General features: G+C 41.3%; 2 protein-coding genes across 5 annotated transcripts in view; one reads left to right on the top strand and one right to left on the bottom strand.

Moving 5' to 3' along the window:
- Positions 1–166: 166 nt before the first annotated feature.
- sidt2 (SID1 transmembrane family, member 2) lies at positions 167–13,046 on the bottom strand. 2 transcript variants are annotated; one of them, XM_084351585.1, is made up of 26 exons: positions 12,223–13,046; positions 12,012–12,133; positions 10,276–10,440; positions 10,079–10,124; positions 9,524–9,625; positions 9,105–9,188; positions 8,844–9,009; positions 8,372–8,465; positions 7,887–7,945; positions 7,625–7,651; positions 6,700–6,738; positions 6,534–6,611; positions 5,815–5,930; positions 5,622–5,695; positions 4,964–5,030; positions 4,784–4,857; positions 4,532–4,655; positions 4,099–4,216; positions 3,518–3,654; positions 3,300–3,408; positions 2,548–2,624; positions 2,229–2,275; positions 2,009–2,114; positions 1,763–1,873; positions 1,547–1,660; positions 167–980 (listed from the first exon to the last, which is right to left on the bottom strand). In XM_084351585.1, exons 1-26 carry the CDS (start codon positions 12,469–12,471, stop codon positions 918–920), a joined length of 2,568 nt encoding a protein of 855 aa, XP_084207711.1. In that variant the 5' UTR covers positions 12,472–13,046; the 3' UTR covers positions 167–917. The 2 variants fall into 2 exon arrangements, with proteins under 2 accessions (XP_084207711.1, XP_084207712.1); XM_084351586.1 differs by lacking the exon at positions 7,625–7,651.
- Positions 13,047–15,341: 2,295 nt separating this feature from the next.
- The window catches only part of sik3 (SIK family kinase 3), a 34,080-nt gene continuing 27,347 nt past the window's right edge, over positions 15,342–22,074 (top strand). For all 3 annotated transcript variants that reach the window (XM_084351580.1, XM_084351581.1, XM_084351579.1), the window contains exon 1: positions 15,342–15,695. In XM_084351580.1, the coding sequence (XP_084207706.1) occupies positions 15,357–15,695 (339 nt within the window). In that variant the 5' untranslated portion in view covers positions 15,342–15,356. The remainder of the gene's footprint in view (positions 15,696–22,074) is intronic.

Genomic DNA, 22,074 nt, shown 5'->3' with positions numbered 1-22,074 from the left:
ACACCCTAATTTTATCATTCTGTATTTTGTTCACACACAGCACAACCAGACAGCCTGCAGGGCCTCGACGTGTGCCAGGCTCTCAAATTCATAGACTAGGTTCAGGTTCATCAGGTTTAAAGATGGCAGTCACCTTTAGAACATGCAGAAAAATAGCAAACAGAAGTACCTGAAAATGACTTTTATTCAGTAACCGCTCATTGCAATGTTTTACATTAAAATCAGATTTTTCATACAGTACAGTGCAAAAAACTCTTCGCATTCAGACTTTAGGGCAGTCGAGAAGGAAATACAATCATCATCATCATTAGATTCTCCAATGAGAAGGACGGCGAGAGGATCTGACCAATCAGAGCACAGTATGTGACTAACATGATTAGAACATTAAAAGGCCACTGACAGACTGGACAGATTTCATGTTCTCACATTTATCTCTGTAAACACACTCACACCTGTACAAACACTCGCACAGCATATAAACAGCATACAAACAGTAATTTCAAAATGCATTGCTGACTTGCAGGTCAAATGTAATGCAGACAGTATAAAATAAGTTAAATCAGATAATTTTTTTAAGCAAGTGTGTATGTTGCTATCTTCATTGCCAGCTGTAAGTAAACATCGATCACAACAGTTATATTGATGATGGCAGCAAGAGGACTAAACACTTCAGCATCACTCGACGTCGACGCAGCTCTTCATTGGCACATTTTGTGTCCATACAGATGGAGGGAGGGGCTACTGCCCTTCCCTGACTGGCTGATTGGCTGTGATAGGTAGAGAGGTGCCCCCCATACAGCCCGAGGAGAAACAGGCTACTGGCTGTGCTTTTTTTAAAAGAACATGACGGGGACGCAAACGGAAAGAGACGAGGAGGTGATAAGGCAGAGAGAAGAGCTTAGCTCATCACAGAAGATCTAGAAGACGAAGATCTTGTCTCGCTGGACGGTGTCAAGGTCGTCGTCCATGGTGAGGAGGACCTAGGAGGGAATGTGTAAGAGAGGGGTAAGAAAATAGTCTCCTGTTTGCAGATTGCCATTCCAAAAATATTTCGGAGTCGCTATATATTTTATGCCATCAGTTTACCCTGTCTTTACTGGATTGGCTACTATTCAAAGTCGTTGATTTATGCATGTTAAATGTGCCCTGTGGAGTTTTCTTGTAAACTAAAAAACATCTGTTTACATTCAGTCTTACTCACCACACGTCAGGTTTATTCCCTTCCTTAGAAAACATTATAGCTGATTTTTTAAATCATTAAATCCAGAATTGTTTGAAGCCAGGTTATCTAGCTTGCTGTCTTCTTCTTCCCTTCCTTTCCTTTGTGATACCATTGGTAGGACTGTGTATGTACTCACCTGCGAGGATGCGCCCTTATGCACATGCACGGTATAAACAAAAGGGGGGCCAACTCCATTGCACGACTAGGTCAAAAACTCCACAGGGAACCATTCAACAAATTCTAAACAGCCAGTGCAATTTGAAAGTGTGTATGCTGCATGTGTAAATGAACCACAATACACACACACAACAAATAAGATCTTACCAGGAAGGATCCAAACATGGCGATGGAGGAGAGGAAGTGCCAAATGTCATGGTCATCGAAAAATGAAAGCAGGATGCAGTCCCTGTTGTGCTCACGAGACTCTGCTGGAGTTTTCTGTGTCAGCAGACAGAAACACACAGTAAACTAATGCCACATCATACAGGAAGTATTAAGTAGAAATACAACAGCTGTTTCTCACTTAAGTGCGTTACTGACCTGCCAGGTGCTGAGACCCTGGAAGAAGAAATACAGTGCAAAGCCCCACACCACGGCCGTGAAGAGAATACACACCAACGGCAGACATTTGATTCTCTCACCGCTCCGCAGCTAAACAAACACACACACACACACACACACACACACACACAATAACAATACCATTAGATATACAAAACATTTCTGCTCTTTTATAAATCTAGATACTTCTTAGAAACATGGATGCACGCACACACACACACACACCTTCATAATGATGTAAAAGGCAAAGTAGAGCAGCAGGTTGCAAATGGCGATGGCCAAAAGGTAGGAGGCAAAGTCGTTGGGTCTCTCTATGAGGCCGTAGGCCGCTCTACAGAGAGGGAGCAAGAAGATGATGTCATCATTTAGTCCTGCACTGTACATTTTAGTTTATATTGTCTCTTCTTAGTGCACAAGTACAGGACGCAACAGACTGTTTACTCACAGAGACCAGTTGACTATGTTCCCCATTACAAGCAGAACCATCCGGTCCTGTCAAACAGACAGAAGAGGGAAGATGATTTACAAGCAAGTAATCTGAAGTTATCAATACAGGACACAGTGATTTATTTTTTAGAAGTTAAGGCAGTATTTTCATTTTTCACCCAACAGCTGAAGATCTAAGTGCATCTTTAGGTTCTCTGTATAAACTACACAAACCTTTCAACATTGGAATTCCTTGTAGACTCAAAATAATGGGAGACTCTGTTTCTTTTACAACATGTTGGCACCTGAAACAACATGTTGTTTGTTTCATTACTCACAATGTACATAGGTCCACTGCACTGTCTGATACAGTCGGTGTAGATGACGTACACCATCCGGCGCAGCATCCCAGCATCTGACACAGATATAAAGACAAAGTGTTAGCTGCACTCAAACACTAGTCCAAAGGGTGAGGATCAAACCCACAGCAGCCACACAGTAAATGTCAAGGAGACACTTTAAATGAAACTTAATCCTATGCAACAAACTAAGTCAAAAGTTTAAAACACATAATATTTTTCTGTCTGTACAGTTTGCAGTTAAATTGTGTTGCTACACTTTTGATCAGGAAGATTCTGATTCAACCACATTCACAGCATAACCGCACACAATGTAATTATTTTTAGCTAACACAAGGTGTTACCAATGTTCTCTAAAATGATCATGTATAAATTCTTCAAACTAGGGATCAACCAGTATGGTTTCACAAGGCGAATATCAATACCGATTATTAGTAATCAAGGAGACAGATAACCGATATACGTTTGCAGTTAAAATGTTAATCTTAGTGTCAAAATTTAGAATAAGCAGTGATAGAATGTAACTAAGTAAAATTTAAGTAATATTCTTAAGTACAATTTTGAGGTCTAGTTATCTTAAGATCTCCTGTCATCAAGAGATTATGGAGTATAAAATAACTTACTCATGATCAAATAACAGAATTTAAAAAATTATCGCAGCACAGCATTTCTCAGCTTCCCTACTAACAATCTAAAGACAGGAGTTTTCAGGTTTCTTGCTGTGATCTTACCCATCCTCCATCGGCCCATGTAGTAGAGCTGTGTGCTGAGCAGGAGAGTGGCCAGAATGTGGATCACCGAGAAAACGATCCAGAAGACCATGTTTCCTTTCCCAAATACCTGTAGACAGACCATCACAAACTTAAGAAAATGTCCATGTGTGTTTCTGCTTGTGTTTAAACTTCACCAAAGCCTCACTATGATGCGGTCTGTATGTGTGTGTACGTACCACTCCCAGCACAGAGAAGAAGATGACCCCAGCCAGGCAGGCGTAGGCAGTGTAAGCACTTGCGTTGATGTCTGGGTGTCTCTTCTGATACAGCTTCAACATACACAGTCCAGCAATCATGTACATGAACGAGGTGTCTGCAGAGAAAGATTACAAACATCGGTGACACATCTGCCTTTTACCATCGCAAACAATCAAAGAATAAGATGATAAGCAGTGCAGATTTCTTTTCACTGAATATCAGATCAGATTTAATGTCTTTACTACCAATCATCAACTCTAACCTGGGACTAGAGAATACAATTAAATGTGACTAACGCACAGAATCTTATCTGCACAGACAGCTCAAGGAAAACCAGGACGTTCCACTTGCCAGTAAAATCAAGGTGAGTGCAATCAAAACTCTCATCAATATTGAGGAAAACATTTGGCAAAAATGTATTTCTTTCATGTTTAACAATATTGTACATTGTGTGTGTAAAGAGAACACACATTTTTCATCATACAGTCAAGCCAGTGATTCAGCTACAAGAAACAATACAGGACACATGAGGTTCTCAGAGGAACACAAGCAGTCTTACCAAACTGGAAGTTGGTGTAGTTGGGACAGACATGGTAGCAGGCACTGAGCAAGCCTTCCATCATCAGAGCGGTTCCCATAGCATAAAACAGACCGAAATGCTTTGGGATACCACATTCCTAGGTGGGAGAGAGGGATATGAAAAAAATAACCGAGCAAAAAGTTTACTAAATAATTAAAATGACTCTGTGTGTGTCTGGATGTGGCCCAGCCTCCCTTCAGTACTTCCTATGTCAGAGGTATCTATACAATAAGCCATCTGAGGGTAGTGTGTCTAAACAGTATACCATAGGAAATTGTCATGTTTTCACTCATTATTCAGTCTAGGAATAGAGCCGAAAACTGTCTTTGCTAGGGCACACACGCATTGTGAGCTAATTGATCTTACCACACGGTGCGTCTACTGTACTTCTGCCTGTGTGCATGTGTCTTACCAGAGCATTGAGATCGTTGCGGACCAGGGCGCGATTGTGGACGATGTCTCTTTTGAGGACGATAAGGAGGAAGAGGAGTCCCAGCATCACGTAACCGAGGTTACTGAGGATGTTGTTGAATGCACTGTGTTGGACAACAGTTAAAAGTCAGTCCTAGCAATACTTTAAACCAAGGTTTTTAATCTTTTTTTGCCATACTCTGGTTGTAATAACACATTGGGACACCTAAACAGACACATGCCAACAACACACCTGAGAGCTCCCAGGGGGTGGGCGCACAGGAAGTTGTAGAAGCAGATGTCCTGGTTTCCTGTAACATTGACCACCTGAAGAACAGAGAGCCAGTTTACCATCAGAGTGTTGATGTATTTTCACTACACATCTCAACACATTTTATTTCTATGTATATTAGTGTATTTCTCATCAGCGTACCGTCTGATAGGTGATGACCAGCTGGATGACTGGCAGTGCGTAGAACACAGCAATAGTAGCAATGTTCCTGGGGAGAAGATCATGAGATTTAGAATTATGATGATAGGGTCATTTGAAGGCTTTATTATATCACATCTCTCTGTAACAAGTTAATAATAGTATTTTTACATTGTAACTGCTCTTACTAGCTCAGTTTTACCACAACATCACTTGACCTGCTACGATACAAATAGATTCTGATTCAGAGGGCTCTGATGCCATTATAAAAAGGTTATCGATGCATCTTGACTCATCAAAACTTTTTTATTTCTATACATTATTTATTTTTTCTCACTGTGCGACTGTCCGCTCCTTTTAAAACAGTGTATTTGTGATGATCCATAAACTTCTGTCATAAACAGAGGTGACCATATTGTTGAGAATTGGGTTTTAAATTCAGATTATTGACTTTTATACATAAAAAACATAATCGCAATGCATCCAAGAATCGACATGACATACGGTCAAAATGTTAACAAAACGTTGTTAACTATGAGTTGATTAATTCATTGTGGATCCATTTGGTCTACAATGGGATGTAAAGGAATCTCTGTTATTGTATTGTTGCAGTTGATTCTACTCTTCAGTGTTGCTTGTTATTAACCACCAGCGTTCTCACCAGAAGTAGATTTGGTATTTCTTGCTGAGGATCCTCTTGTCTTTGCGAGCCAAGTCAGACACACAAAGAAATTTCTGGAATAAGGAGAGCACATTATCACCAACTGTCATCAAGTAAAATGGGCAACAGCAGGCAAAAGAGTGACATTTATATATCATGACATGTCTTGTAACGAGTCTTAACTTCGACGTACCTTGGTGCGGACAATGTTTTTGTCTGAGTCAATGTCGTCCAGTGTGTCGTAGTCATCCTCCTCCACGGAGCTCAGAGACTCCTGCCTGCTCCGTCCAACACTGTCCAATGATCGCTCTGAATGGAGGGAGGGGAGAGAGGAGAGAGGAGAGAGGAGGGAGTCATGGTGGAGTTAAGAAAAGAGACTTTAAATTCATTGGAGGGACAATCTGATCAATAAGACGGACGTCTGCATTTAAAATATTTTTTTAATGATGCAAAGGTGTTCATACACATCACACCTTTAGGAATTTCTTTGCAATTTTCAAATACTTAAAAATACAAATATTGCAATGATTTTTGGTACTTTGATCTCAATGTTGTGTTTCTGTTCATTTTAATGTCATCACATCAGGAATCTGGCCCCTTCCCAGCATCAACATCTAAGTCTCATTCATGTATGATTCACATAGTGCTGATTGGTTCGGTGTAAATTTCTGATTTGATTTGGCCAATTGTGCGGTAGCGTGTCACCAATGCGGATGGCTATGTGGTGAAGGTGACTGAGGATTGGGCGCCGTTTGAAAGGCTCCTGTCCTGATGAACAAAGACACACATACAACCAGTGAGGGACAAGAGCTGCTCACAGGAAGCCAACTGCAGGCCAGGCTGTGGAGACAAGTGCATAAGTTACAGTGATGGACCAGAAAAATGTGTGTGTGTGTGCATTTTTGTCCATACCCATGTATCCATAGTTGTTGTCAGTTGATGTGGCGCTGTCAGTGATGGCCTCTGAACTGAGGGTGCTGCCATTGTCAGCTTGAGAGGAAGAGGAGGAGGAAAAACATTTAATTCAAACTCCACATAAACAAAAACGTAACCAAAACCAGAAGTTTGTAAAACTCACCAAAGGAGCCGTATTCATATGGTGACGCTGGAGTCTTGCCTGTGGAAACAGATCCACGTTTAAAGCTTCCAGCTGAGTATATGTTAATAAAATGCACATACATAAACAAGCACCACTACCAGTTAGTACTGTATCTTAACACTGCATACGAAAACAGCACTGCAGCTGAAATGTTAGTACATAAACTCAGGAAGACAACAACACATGCAGGGATCCAGTTAGAAAACTATTGCCGGAAATAATGTATTTGGCATAACAGTTTAAAATGGGTGAAAATGTAAGCACAGAAGGGTGCAGAGGCTTATTTATTGTGAGGAGCGGTGACTGCAGCAGTGAGCAGATTGTTTAAACACCACGTCCTGTGGTTTAAAATAAAATCATGTCAGTGTACGCGGCAGTGAACAGATACAGACACACACTGAGCAGCAGTCTTGAGCTGAAGAACCACATCAGCACTGTACACATTTAACTACATGATTATCTTCAGGATTTTTCCATGAAACAACTGCTACTTTTTTTGTTGATATATTATATTGTTAGCATTGTTTATTATAATGTAACATACTTATGTGTTTCTTCAGCGAAAAGATGTATCGCTGTGTGGACAATACCACTGTGACAAACACTGGCAAAATACCACGACTGCAACCGTACTTTGTGGTTGGCTGTTCCTAACAAGTACCCAGGTGAGTCATGTGTATCTGTATATCCGTGATATAGGCCATTAAAGTTTAGCTAAGAGTTTGGAATAGTGCCATGTTTGTGTTACTTCACAGTCCATGAAGCACTTTAGTCCAGCCTTTCTATGAATGCTGGCAAGAGAGTCACAGTAATGTGAGCTAATGCATGCAGAGCATCTGCAGACAAGCAACACAGTGTGAGGAAGGGCAGTAAGTGCAAGACAGGAGTAACTGTGTCGTTATACCATCTCCGTTCTTCCCAAGCAGAGAGGCTTAGCATGAGGGAGAGAGAGTGAAAGACAAACGTTCAGTACACACACATATGTTAAATTCTTTATAAAAAGCTTAAGAGTTAAATAATTATTATACTGCTTGTTAAGTTCAGTTAAATATATTATGACATCATCTTCACATTGCAGGTTCATGACTTTAAGAAAATGGTATGCTCCACACACCCTCTAACGAGCCCCTAATGGGCCGGTCCGTCATAGCTAGTTGCTGGGTTACCTGTCTCAGCAGGCGACATGTCAGCAGGATTCAGAAACACCTCTCTCCTCTTCTTCATTCTGCAGAAACACAGAGGGAGACATGCTAATTCGAATCATTTGTATTCAGTATAGTCGTCTTCATTTGGTGCAGTTGTATAAATCTACATTCTTGGTTTAAAGATCCAAACCCCTGCTTTCAACTGGGACCGACAACACATATTTGAGCATTCTGAACATGTAATTGCGTTTTTATTTTTTAGGTGTTGCTTAAATACTTTTTCTTAGCCTAATTCAACCAAATTAAGTCGATTTGAATTTATTGTCTCTGAGATTTTAACAGCTTGAATAAGGATCTGTAGCCACAGGGGAGATGCATCACTACAAAGGAAAGACTTTTCAGATTCACAGACGTGAACATCTCAGCAGTGAAACAAGCCTGTGCATGTGAAGTGAACACAGGAACTAACTGTCGGTTTGACTGAAGAGAAAAGTGCAAAATCTTACCGCCTGTTCTCCAGACAGGCCACCAGCAAGGTGAGCAGGTAGAAGGAGAGGAAGATCCCCAGACAGAACAGCATACCCATCACATACACCTCCGCTGCAGAGAGTGAATACAGACACATTTACTGTAAAGCTATTCACATGCTAATACTGCATGATATTGACTAAACTGCAACCTTTAGTCATACATAATTTCTGCCCCCAACTTTTGCAGTTCTGAAGAACAGAACTTTTATCCATTACTTTTGAGTTTACTCAAAATGTTGCCCCTGGTAAGATGCATGTTTTTCCAAACTTGCATGGTGCATTTTGTTGACATATATATATCATAAAACCACAGGAAGGCAACACTTATGCCTTATCATGTTAAAACAATATCCAACATTTAAGGTCTATAGTGTCACATCACCATAATGACATATTATTGATATATTGACCAGCCCAAGCATTTAATATTTGTAAACATATGACTTACAGTTTATAGCAGGGGAGACTACAACATCAAGGACCTTGGTGCGGTTGCCAGCATCGATCAACTCATCAGGACGGAGAGGGTAGAAGCGCAACGGACCACCGCATGCCTCATCCTCTGTTTTTACCACTACTACCACATAGAAACTGTTGCTGGGAAAATCTTTTCTCTAGATGAAAGAAAGAGACATGAGAAAATATGATATGGCTCTGTTCTGTACTCTGGGCTTCGTGACAAAAGTGGTCTGTACGTGTCAAACGTTACCTGCACAGTGATTGCGCCTTTTTTGGTCATAGTCTGGTACATCCCAATGAAGGCCACATTGTTGTCAAGGTCATAGACAGGGCACTGAAAAGAAAGAAAGAGACAGAGAGAAACTTGAAGCATCAAATTATTAAAAGCAAGAGGGAAAAAGAGATGAACAGGATTCAATAAAAACTAACAAAGATAATAAGCAAGGCAAAAGAGAGAAAATTAAAAAGAATAAACTCTCAGTTAAATTTTCTCAGACCATCAAACAAGTGACAATGTTTGCTCAGCATTGCACTAGCACAGCTGCAATGAACTCACTTCTGCCATCATGTGGCCATAGTAATGTTACTGCATGCTGACCACCATGCCAGGGGCTACTTGAGGACAGCAGCTGTCTGGTTTGAAGGGATGAGGAGAGGGAGTGATTGTACCTGGATGTCCTGGACTGACATAACGGAGCAGGGGAAGGTCATGTCTGAGTTGACCTTGACGACCACAGTGTCCACCCCATCCGGGAAGACATACTTGAAGTACTGAGACAAAGAGCAAGAAAAAGCATAAGGAGTCAGGAAGGGTGTAATAAAATTATTGTTATTATGACATTATCCACTACAATAAACATGATGAAACAAAAGCGCATAAACTGAAGTATTAGGTGACAGCCGTGATTGACTTGATAGACTACAAGGTTGCTACAAAGGCCAAAAAGAAAACCGAAATTAGTTTTCTTTTTCATGTGTTGAAAAGCAAAAATAATGTTGCTCTGTGCTGAATGATTGTGTAAAATCCCGAATTCCTTCAGACCTTACCCCTCCCACATATCTCACTTGTACTTTCTGCAAGTTCTCTCAAGTTTCTCGTCATCTGAGCCCCCCCCCCTCCCCCAGCCTGTCAATTTACATTTCTGTGACTAGACTTCCTCATTGCAAAGCAGCACTTAGTGTCACACTTATAAAAACACAAAGCCGTGGTATGGAGCTGTGTACCTGAGGTTGGGATGGTGAAGCAGTGAAGCTGAATTTCTTGTCTGTCCTGTAATCAAAGGGCAAATAACATGTCAGACATACTAGTGAGTTACTTGTTGGTTACTAGAAAGCCCAAACTTATGGCAATTGAATTAAGCTGAGAAGTCAGGCAGCTACTGTGACGTGTGTTTGTGTGATTAATATCAGGTATCGCTCACTGTAGGGTGAAGCTTTCCACACGGCTGACCCTGAGCTGGTAGTTGGTACCCTGGCTGGACAGGGTAGACACGTCCACAAAGAAGTACTGAGTCTCGGAGGCAGCCCGGGTTGGAGGCTGGCACAATGTCCGGCCCAAATGATTGTAAGGGTACTTCCTCTGGTAGCTGGAGACAGAGACAGTTTGACAAAACAGAAAAAAAGAAGAAGATAGCTGAAGTTCACATTCAAAAGGTCTGAGTTTGGTGATTGACTAGACCTTGAATATGTATTCATTGAAAATAAATGATATTTAATATATTATATCTAATGAAAGCTCTTTTCCTTTGCACAGAATATGTAGACTCTTCAAATAAATCAATAGATGATTGTATGAATAAAGAAATCATAGAAAAAAGATGAGAGAAATAAGATTCTTTAATATAATAGGAGTATACTTCATTTCCAAGGGTGGCCGTTTCACATGACCTAGCCACATAATGCATTTTCAACGGTCTCTGAGCAAACTCAATAAAAAAACAGCTCTCATTACATGGATTGGATTCATTTAAATAGAGCATGTGACAAAAAAAAGAAGTGACTTTGCTCTGGTGGCTTTGACCCAACTTATTTCCAGTAAGCTGTGTTTTACAGATCTGCACTGGGGGATCTCAGAGGAGGAAGTGAAAATCCAAGGTCCATTACTGATCAGTTAAAACATGACTAGCCATGAGACTGAATGCACAAGATTATGGCGAGGTCATTCTGCTGTTGCACAACCATAGAGACTACCTGGGAGTGTGGGGAACTCAGATCATATCACAGATGAGCTGTCGGCCAATGGCTAATGAACAGCACAAGACGTCTAACATGTTATGAAATCCCACCTGTTTAAGTCACGTTACAAATGCTGTGTGCTCTATAACCCCTGAGGTATAATCCAGAACATTAAAGGGTGTCGATTTTGTAATTTTCTGCCCACAAAATACATCAACAACTGGTTCTGGACTCTAATTCTAGCAATTTGCCAGATACAACTATAACATCTCAAAATTAGAGAAGATCCTAAAATGCAGACCTAAAAATCATCCATCTCAACCACATCTACAAAAAATTATACTGAAGGCACAGCTAGCTTTTACATCCTTCTTTTAGAAGGCAACTAAGTACACAGTCAGCTCTCTTGAGCAAACAAGAACATTAGCTTCACCACATGATCTGAAGACACAACTGTTTACTTCCAAGGGAAAAAAACAGCAGCAACAGCTGGACACTCCCTGGTAGAAGGCTTGGATCATTACTTGATGTCGCATCGACATGTGTCTAGTTACTCAGATGTATATGAAGGACTATAAAAGGCCTGAAGCCTCGTGTTGTGGAGAGTAGCCTTTCAGTCCAATGACAATTGATTTGGTGATTTTAGGCATTGTGACAAAATGTCATGACATGAATCTAAATCAATACCTACAGCCAATGTGTTCCCATTTCATTTTCATTCTCTCTCTCTTACTCTATAATTTATAGACTATTACTAAATGAAACCAGACCTCTGATGATTACAGGCTAACAGGCTGTGACAACACAAACAATACATGGTCAAACAACCTGCTGGTAATCTCAGGTAACATCCTTGAAACATTGTCGGACTGTTAGGAGCTCAGAGGTGTTTCATGGGGTGTTGGGAGGGGAAAATATACACGAGTTTATTTTCAGCCAATTTGAAGTCAGTTCACAACTTATGTAAAGTGCGGATACTCACAGGCCTCTTAGTATGAGAGGGACTTGAAAAGACAGCACAGCTTGCTTCTGTCGCACCACAAACAGGATAGGACTCTCGAAACCCTGTGACAACACATCCACGGACACACGCACTCCCTCCGTCTGAATCCCAAAGACAGGAGAAAGAGAAAAGATCAGATTACACTCAACATGATTTGATATCAACTGAAAAACAACTGTGCTAAACTCACCTTATTCCTGGAGATAGTGTGATTGAAAGCATAGATGGTCTGGTTTTCGCTTGTAACCGTGTCATTATAGGTGATATCAAACTCTGCATCTTTCTGTACCACATTTTTAGTCTCCCCCACCGCCTCACTGCCGCAAATAAACTGGGTCACACATAACCAGAGCAGGGCTGCCAATCCTGGTCGGATCCAACATGGACCAAGTCCAAAGTTCTTTTTATGTCGAGATTTCCAGCAACTCCGTAACATCATTTTGTCTGATACCGTCTTTCTCAACTGGCAACTGATACTGCAATTTCTACTTTCAACTCCACCCCATTCAGCCGCAATGCTGGGATATAAAGCTGGCTAGCTTAACGGTGCTACTTCCAGCTATGACTGACAATAACAGCAGCTGCTAACTCACAAGCTAAGGAGACAGCGGGATGTTTGCATTAGATAGAGACGTATCTCTCGTCCTTTTGACATCCGTAACAAACTCGAAGCTGTCAGTTGTGCAACCAATGACACAAGTGTAAAGACAACAAATTGATACTCGGCTCCTCTTCAGCTGAAACGCCAGAGGCTGACAGGCTGCTAGCTAGCTGTGCTAAAGCTAGCATCGTTGGTTCGGACGCTCGTCAGGCAGCTCCATGTTTTGGTATCGGAGTCAGTTCCAGCGTTGCTGGCCGTGAAAAATAAAACAGCACCAAGTGTTTTTCCAAGTCTCCCCAGTCTGGGCGGTTGTCACAGAATGTATTCGCACCGCCTTGGCATTGTGCGAGTATCTCTGGAGCGGAGGGTGCAGAGATTCAGTGTGTTTACAGTGTGAACGTCTTGTGCCATTAGCGCCCCCTCCACGCTCAGACAGTAAACAATCCGAACGCGACGTCATGACGTCATGGGCCTGCCCTCTTCTCAAATGATCAGCACAGGGGGAATTTGAAGTTATATCACGAGGAAATAATTGTTAATGTGCAGAGTGGATGTTTTTATGTGATGTTATACTGTATGCTTTACGTGGAGGAACAGTATATTTCCGTCATAATGCAGTTCTTTTTACAAAGTCCGACCTCTTTGTTGTATATAGACATGATGTGTCATCAGTTAGTTTCCAGGCTCTCTGACAGATCTCCTTTCTTTATCAGGAAACATTTGGAGGCATAGGAAATACTGAGGCTATGAGTACTTTGGTGCAAGACAATTCCAGCAAATATCTGTAAATCATGTGTTTTGTATTGCAGAGTGGTGCACAGAGAACAATCTACTGCTCAATGTCAACAAAACCAAGGAGCTGATTGTTGATTTTAGAAAAAGGGAGACATACACACCCGTTTTTACATCAGTGAGGCTGAGGAGGAGCAGGTGAACAGTTTTAGCGTCCTGGGAGTCAACATCACAGATAACCATGGTCATGGTCTTAACATACTGGAAACAGCAGCCTGGGAAAAAACAAGAACAAAACAGAAAAACAGAGAAGGATCTACATCTTAAGGGAATGATAGACGGTTACATTACCATGCCAAGTTCTTGTCAACTTGTACCGAGGAGCAATAGAAAGCATCTTGACTGGAAACATCACAAACTGGAAACCGCCCAGAACATCATCGGTACCCATCTACCAAGCATCAGTGATATCGGTGAAGTGAGCCCAAAGGATACTAAAAGACAACTTCCACCCCAGCCACAGTTTATTCACCCTGCTGCCATCTGGCAAAAAATACAGAAGTATTTGCTGCTATTCAATCACATTTGATATTGACATTGGATTCCTAGTAGTTAAAAGTATTTAAATTTTTCAGAAAGACTTTGGCTAGATCAGTTATCTCTCTATAACCCAACACTATTAAGGTATAAGCATGGATCATTCTGCTATTGAGTCCTCAGGCAAAATGAGCTGTTGGCCCCTGTTGTTTCTTCTCCTTTTGTGCATTATGTACCCTGTTGCTTCCAATTATTCTTCAATAAGATGACAGCAGACTACACTGTATATGGCAGCTTTATTATATTTTGCTTAGATCCCCAGAAACAGACCAGTTCTCCTATGCTTGGTACTTCTGTTAGCTTGAGTACTTCCTGACCCCAGGTTTTCATCTATTTAAGTATATGAGCTTCCTCAGCAGTAGATATTGATACAGGGCCGATCTAAACAAGGGCCTTGAGTTCAGGTAGTGCAGGGCCTGCCCTTAGAGACATATAATTTCACCTGATTTAGTGCATGTACCAAAAGAAAAACTCAATTAATCAATTTATCTCAAACATATTGATGGGCCTTTGGGGTCTGGAACTCGGTGTCGCTGCCTGCTTTGCTCAGTTGGTAATCCCACTTTGAGTAAAGGGGTGCAGGAACTCTTCTCTACCATGGAGTGGTGCTGTCTACAACCTACAGACTAGAATACAACCATTGTAGTTGTCCCCACATACTAAAGCTCCCTAGAAAACAGCCTATTCTGCAGCAAGTTTGCAGAATAAACATGGTTGTGTAGCATGCTATTGCATGATATAGGCCTATTTTACAATGACGTTGTATCATTTCAAATAAGTGTGCGACATCACACCAATTTAGTGTGCTTTTTTAAAAAACACTTTCACTTTTCACAATTAGGACAATATCGCATGAATGTAATGCAGGAAACATCAGTATTGTCTGATTAAAACAGTAAGTTATTGCTGGTCCACTCAACACCAAGCGGTTATGTGCGAGAGCATGGGGGGTCGAGCTGTCCTCCCACTGCTGGCAATGAGTGAAAATGTGTAAGAAGATCATGATAGCAGGGTGTGCACTAACACCATACATGGCCATGATTTGTCTGGACCTCTTCACGGCATTGCAGAATCGATCGCCAGGAACAGCTGAACATATATCTGTTATTTTGATGGAGTCAAACTGCGACTTAAGCGTATCTTTTTTCCTCATCTCGATGATTTAAATCTGTTGCAGTGTTAGCAAACCATACACAGTGCAGCAGTTTGCAGGGAATCACTGAATCATGGGAACCACAGTGATAATGCGCACTTCTTTGTCGCCAAGGCAACCACAATACGTTTCTGTGTATGAAGTCATTTGTTACGCTGATCGTTACCATGGTTACAACCTAGAGAGGGCGCTGCGGAGGAGCGCTCTACGTAAAATGACGCAGGGCGGGGGCGTGCCCGCGATGCGCGCTGCGCAAGGCTGCTTGTTGTTCCCGCAGAGAGGCGAGAAGATGGCGGCCGTGTCAAGCGGAGGTGCTGCTGGGTCCACTGCGGCCGGGATTACGCACTCTGCCCGACCGACCCACGCAGGCATGGGCTCCCAGAACCGAGCCCAGCCATCCTCCGGGATCAACCACCCCAGTCGTACCAGCACAGCCCCTGGGTGCATCTCCAATCCTGGCCACACTTCGGCCACCAGGCCCCCTCCAGCCCGAGTGGGCCACTACGAAATCGAGCGGACCATCGGCAAGGGAAATTTCGCGGTTGTTAAACTAGCCACACACATCATTACCAAAGCAAAGGTAAGACAACTGGTGTCCGAGCGCTAGAGGTGAACAATTACAAGTTGTCATTGTTTTATTTCAATCCTTTTCGACCATGTACTCAGGATGACGCTGGGGCCTTCAGGCTCTGGAGACACAGCGGCCAGCCCGCTTTGGTGACACCGCTGCTTGGTGTTGCGGGGGTCCGTTAGACACGGGGCATCACCTTTAACTACTAGATACAAACACATTTAATACAAGATAAATCTGATTTCACTTAGTGAAATAGTAGTATTATTAAGGAAAGCTAGAAAGGCCTGAGGTTAATGTGTGGCAAAGCGCAGAGGACGGAGAGAAGGGTATTGACGAAGATGAAAAAGAGGAGACACAGAACGTTCCGACTGTGGTAGCTAGCTTAGCTTACTAGCTAATTAGCTGTTTGGCTACTCGCAGATATCTTTCAGACAGATGCCAACACACAAGGTTAAAAGTTCTTAGCACCTTACTGGATAACTTTAAATTAACTATGAACTTTCAAAGTTGATAGATGTAGGTAGCCCAAGTATCAATAGTTCTCTGTGAAAGTCCAACGTTAAACTACCTCCGAAAACTGGTTGAAGCCAACTATGGCAGAGCCGCATTAGCTTTTGATGTAGCTTTGACAGAGACTGATTTTAAATTAAAAAACTAAACCACTTTTCTTTTATCCTTTCATGTTACGAAACTTTCTTAACTCTTTCTAATGAAAGAACCATTTTGTTGTGGTGTAACGTTAAGTTAAACAGTTTGTCAAAGCTGTATTTCAACTTCGTGTACCAGTTTTTTTGTGATAAATAAATTGTAGTTAGCAGCTAGATGATATTTTCATGAAGCTTCCTGGACAAGCAAACATTGACATGGCATAATTTGAGGTTTCAAAACTGCCACCACACACTCTGAATGTACGTAGATGCTTTTGCATATAGAGGCGCCAGTTAGCCTACACTGAATGACTGACAAATTCAATAACATACACTATTATGAACAAACGGTCTACATGCAAAACACTGTCATTCCTGATGAGTAGATGCGTTACATCGAGATCTGCCACAAGTCAGCCCTGTGCTGCAAATCTTTTATTCTGATCTTGACCCTTATTATTGTACCTAGGCTTTTGAAATGCGTCTGTTAGTGTTTGTGGTAAACAGAAGGGTTGGATCTTTAATGAGAGGTTGGGGAAGTTTCAAATGTTTGCATTACAAGCAGAAGGGATCGCTCAGATATTCCAAGTAGTGTTTATCCTTTGTACTGACCTATTGTATCATTTGCCTCAATTGTTCAAGGTTTTATTTGCCTGTGAGTGGTCTTTTGTCCCACCTGATAAGTTGGCTGTGTCCTCTTGGCTGACTTGGTAGTGTAAGCTCATCATGGCCAAAACAAATAACGAATCAGAACACCTCAGTTGATACATATGACAACAGCAGCATCAGTAAGATTTAAGCTTAGAGACAATTTGCAGCCCTTGCTTCTACTTGGAACCATACTTGCAATAAGATGACATTAGAAACCTTCCTCGGATTATATGACTGTTGTGATCACTACGCACATCCCTTATGATGGATGCTCCAATAAACACAACAAATAGGAGTAGCTGAAGCCTGCTAGAGACAGCTCCTGCAATCTAATTATTTGTTTTTTTTTATAAACCTGATGAAGAGCCTTTAATTCTAATGGCACTTATACAGGTGTGTCGTTTGGCTGAGTGTGCAACTTTACCTCTATGCCCTTGTTGACATACACACAGACAGGCAGACACGAGTCATTTGGATGCTTTGCACCACATAGCCCAGAGAACCTTCCATTTAGTTTGATGAGGCCAAAATAAACTTTGGGCCAGTGAGTACTATGTAGTGTTTTTCAACACTGCAGAAGATGTTTCTTGAAGGACATTAACTGTGTTGATATGATTGTAATGTCATTTACAGTTATAAAAGCAATACAAACACTATAGCAACTTTATAGTGACAGATTGATGAGCTGGATATGAAGCTGTATTCCATGTGTGTGAGCCTGTTTATGCTTGTCTGGATGTGTGTGTGGTTGTGTCTGGCTGTCAACTGAGTGTGAGAGACAGGCAGAGGACAAATGACAGTGGAACACGGACTGACAGAATGAAAGAGAGGCCTTGTTTGTTGTCTGTTGATCGTGGTCACAGACGGACCAGTCAGCTCATGATTTTCACCAGCTAGCTCAGGGGTTTCAGCATCCCCAGTCGTTCATGAATATCAGAAGAATAGGAGTGTGCTTTTACATGCCTGTGGATATCATGAATATGGATATGATGATCAGTCATCAGATGAAATGCGCTTTATATTCTTGTTCTATGGCCTAGGTTTTCATAATTATCCAATGAGAAATGCTGACGAGTCAAAAATAGCCGAACAACTCTCTCAGTTGTTAGTTGGAGCTAGATGATATCCTGCAGTGCAGTCACACAGAGGAGGACCTGGTTATTTATACTTGGTAGCTTGGAAGCCCAGAAAGGGATGGTCCCTTTCTCCCTCATTTACTCACTGTTTTTCTCAGAAATATTAAAACATTCAACAGGAAATTTGTTTAAGGTTTATTTCCCCAAAACACACTGCCATTTCAAACTCATATTTTGCTAATTCTTGTGGAATGAGGGCTGTTGGTGTTGCTAACATAGAGGCAGTCAAACAACACAAACCTTTGATGGCACGTAGCTGGTGTGCTGCACCTGGATGGTGTAATAGTGAAAGTTCATCTGCTCTGTACAAAGGCCAGCTAGTGAAGTAGAAGTCAAAGCAGGAGTTTTGATACTCTCACACAGAGACTGTGCTTGATACAGTTCAGCTTCATTTGGCTGCTATCTTGATGTTGTTGTGTCTCTTCATAAACTTTATTGCCGGTCATGACCCCTCAACCCTTCGCTTTGGGAGACTTTATAAACTACATGCTTGGGTACACTATAACCAAACCATTATTTCTTGTGATATTTTAGACTTTTTTCCAATTAGTTCATGGACACCAGCAGCTTTTTTCTCTCTCTGATGCTCATTTTTGATTTTGCAAAAATGAGGTAGTAGCTAAGATCAATGTACACGAATTGTTTAATCTATAAAAAAAAACTTGAATTGACATTTTCGAATTGCATCCTTTGTCTGATCAACAGACCAAAACAAATATATTTCATTTATATTGTATAAAGCAGCAGAGATAAATGGCAGACAAATGAGCAAATGTTTCACATTTTAACTGAATAAACAACCAAATTATAGATAGATTACCAAAATAATTAGAATTATTTTTCTGTACATATTGACATCTTTATAGACTATTTAGATTATAATGTGTTGCAATTTGAATTCCAAGTCTGTCTCCATTCTTTAATGTGATCTAGTCAAGTCTCCTGAGTTTCCTGAGTGTTGAAATGTGATGTTGAACTTGTACATAGGTTATTAAAGAAATGTTCAGTGTAAACACAGGTCGCTTCATGGGTATCACACAAATGGCGCTTTTCCTCCAAAATTGGCATGTCTACAGGGGTTATTTTAAAGCCTGGTCAACCCACTAAAAATCTCCTATTGACCCCATTCCCACTTCCCGCATGCAAGGCAGCCCGTCTGTGATTTTTATCTGAAGCGTTTTTATCTGTACATCACTGATGTCACGTTTCATGTCACGAGTGCACCAGAAACGGGGACCGCATCCCAAATTCCTTCCTTATTTTTGCGTCACCACCTGATGTTGATAACACGTTATCACTTGGCTCGGTGGGAAATATGTCAGAATTTAGCAGGTTCGCCCGGGTCTTATGTTTAGATCAAAGTGGAGCCGAGGTGATAAAAACCCATCTCTGCTGCAGATTCAATTGACCCGGGTGTAAATGCAGAGTATACACATTCCCATTGCACACAAAAGCCTGTTCTTGGTGGGTTTAAGTGGGATTTTTCTTTAACAATGTGAAATGGTGCGTTTTTCAAAATCTTTTGTTACTTTCTCAGGGAATAATGCATGGGTCTTAATGAAAAAGAAAAAAACAGTTGTATTTAGGTGGCTGGTATCTGAGTGAATACTAAAGGGGACTGTGGGCCCTTGGCAGAGGTATGCGCTCAACCTGAGTGCCATTGTAGTTGGTAATCTCTGTTTATTAAACTGTCGCCAGAAATAAGTAGAAATCTTTCTGTCATAATAGATTACATTAATAAAATGATTATCAAGATTTTAATGATCTTTCAGCACTGAAGTGCTGACTTATTGTGTTGGCCTTAATAGTCTCCACAATGTGCACTGCTTTTTGCCTTCAGTATTGTTACCTTTTTCCAGCAGTGTACCATATTTGAGTGGATGTTTTTATATCATAGTGGAGTGTTTCCTTGTGAGTGTTTGTCCTGTTTGATAAGCCCACTGAAATGCAGTGAATGCGCAGGGCTACCATTGTATACTTGTACATGTGCATACTTGTGTGTAATAGCTTGACAAAGGAGGTATGGTCAGTGCCCTTGTATGACCTGACTAAGGAACAAGTAAAGACAGCCTTTGAAAAGCTCTTGTTGTGCCCACAGCAAGGTGAGCGGGATTGGTAAAAAAGTGGCACTGTGCAACATGTCCTGACCTGTCTATCTGTGGGAAATCGGGCCCTTTCCCCTGCTCTTTTTTTCCTCTTTTCCTGTCTTCTCCCCTTTCCTCTTGAGTGTTTTTAGGCACGAGAAGGATGAGCAAGAGGAAGAGGGCAGGCAGGATGGCAAGCGTTAGGTAACAGGCCTAATGTACTGTGTAACAATTTCACTCACTCCCTCAGTCACACACAGACTCACGCACGGCTCTCCAACATACAGCATACCTCATCCCCTTTCTGGTTCTCAGAGGCGCATATACGCACACTCAAATGTGATTTAATTTGGGTGAATAATATGACAAAGGCTGCGTTTCTGCTTGACTTACCTTCCTGCCCTCTAGTCGTCTTCTGTTGCATTCTGAGTTGTGTGAATCTGCAGCCAGTCAGCTTCAAAAGGAGAAGAACACAGTCCAGACTATGTATGCATATCTCTGTTACATGACAGAAGGGAGGACAGTGTGCTTCATCAGTACTATCCTGCTCCTCATGAACCATATCAGCACATGTTTCTGCCCCCGTTTGATTGCAGCAGTTAGTGTGCATACGTGTGTTGGTGAATGGTACATGGCAGTTAAAAATCACAACTCTGCGCCATCATCACCCACAGCGCTGTTTGTTGTCAGAGGCCACTGTGTGTTGCCAAGGCTCCTTGTTGGAGAAGGTCGCTCCATTGAAGTCTCACTGCTTTCCATAGTGATGATGGTGGTTCCTGCCCTCAACCACCAATTCTGAATGAAGCTGATTTGCCATTGGCTGAGCTCATTGTCTGTCATGTCATATTATGATTGTTTTTTGTTTACCTAAGCTATAAGCTGGATGCAAAATCATTTGTCAGGTGCGCTTGGGGTTCCCACCTCTACAATGCAGTCATACTTAGATGTCTAAATGCAAAAATCTGCCATGTATTGTAAATAAAGCAACCTATTATTCAGATTGCATTATTTACAACCTTTAATAGGTAGCATTATTTGCAATATGTCACCCAAAGGAGAACCATGTAAGTAATTTGTCTAATCAACATAGCCATATAGTTGGCTAACTTGGTTCTGTTATTCTGTGAGATCTGTAAAGTTACAAATACCGCAATCTCTACAACTCACCTGAGAAGTAGATTGTGGGATGCCTTCGATATTGATCATGATCTAAAATTGTCAGATGGCCCACTCCTAGTTTGCCACTATTTTTTCTTGTAATCTACCAATTGATATATCAACTAATCATTGCAACTCTACTGTGAATATTTGAAAGCAGTGGACAGGAAGAGATGATATGATGGGATGGTAGATGATGTATGAATGGAAGACCTTTTACAGCCAATGACGATATAGTTCAAGTAAAGCAGTAGAGACAGAGTAGAGCAAAGAAAAAAATTATGTTAAAGGCTGTTCTATGTTGTAGTACAGAGAAGGTAGCATGATAAAAACGTTGACTTTTTCAATCTCACCTTTAGGGCAAGATGTCAGAATTCTGAATTTGATACCAAAAACAATGGAGTGTTGTCTTGTAGCATTTCATTAGGAACAATTTGGGTATTCACCGCTCCTTATTTGGTCAGTATAGAGATATGTGTGTTGTGGTAAAGCCAGTACCAAACTGGATCTGCTGGTTTCTTCTTTGTCTGTAACAATCACTGTAAAGATGGGAATGTGGACTGTACAGCGTCAACCTGGTTGGGGTGGTGATGTGTCATGTGCTGACTGCAGTTTGGTGTTTTTATAATTCCATTTTTGCCGCCTCCATATTGGATCTGTGTGTTTGCTCTATAAATAAAATGGTAATTAGGTATGATTGCACTAATGA

Source organism: Pagrus pagrus (assembly GCF_965226575.1).
Source record: "Pagrus pagrus genome assembly, chromosome: 4".
Taxonomy (NCBI): domain Eukaryota; kingdom Metazoa; phylum Chordata; class Actinopteri; order Spariformes; family Sparidae; genus Pagrus; species Pagrus pagrus.
The sequence above is the reverse complement of the archived record's forward strand: the minus strand, read 5'-3'. Positions and strand labels throughout refer to the sequence as shown.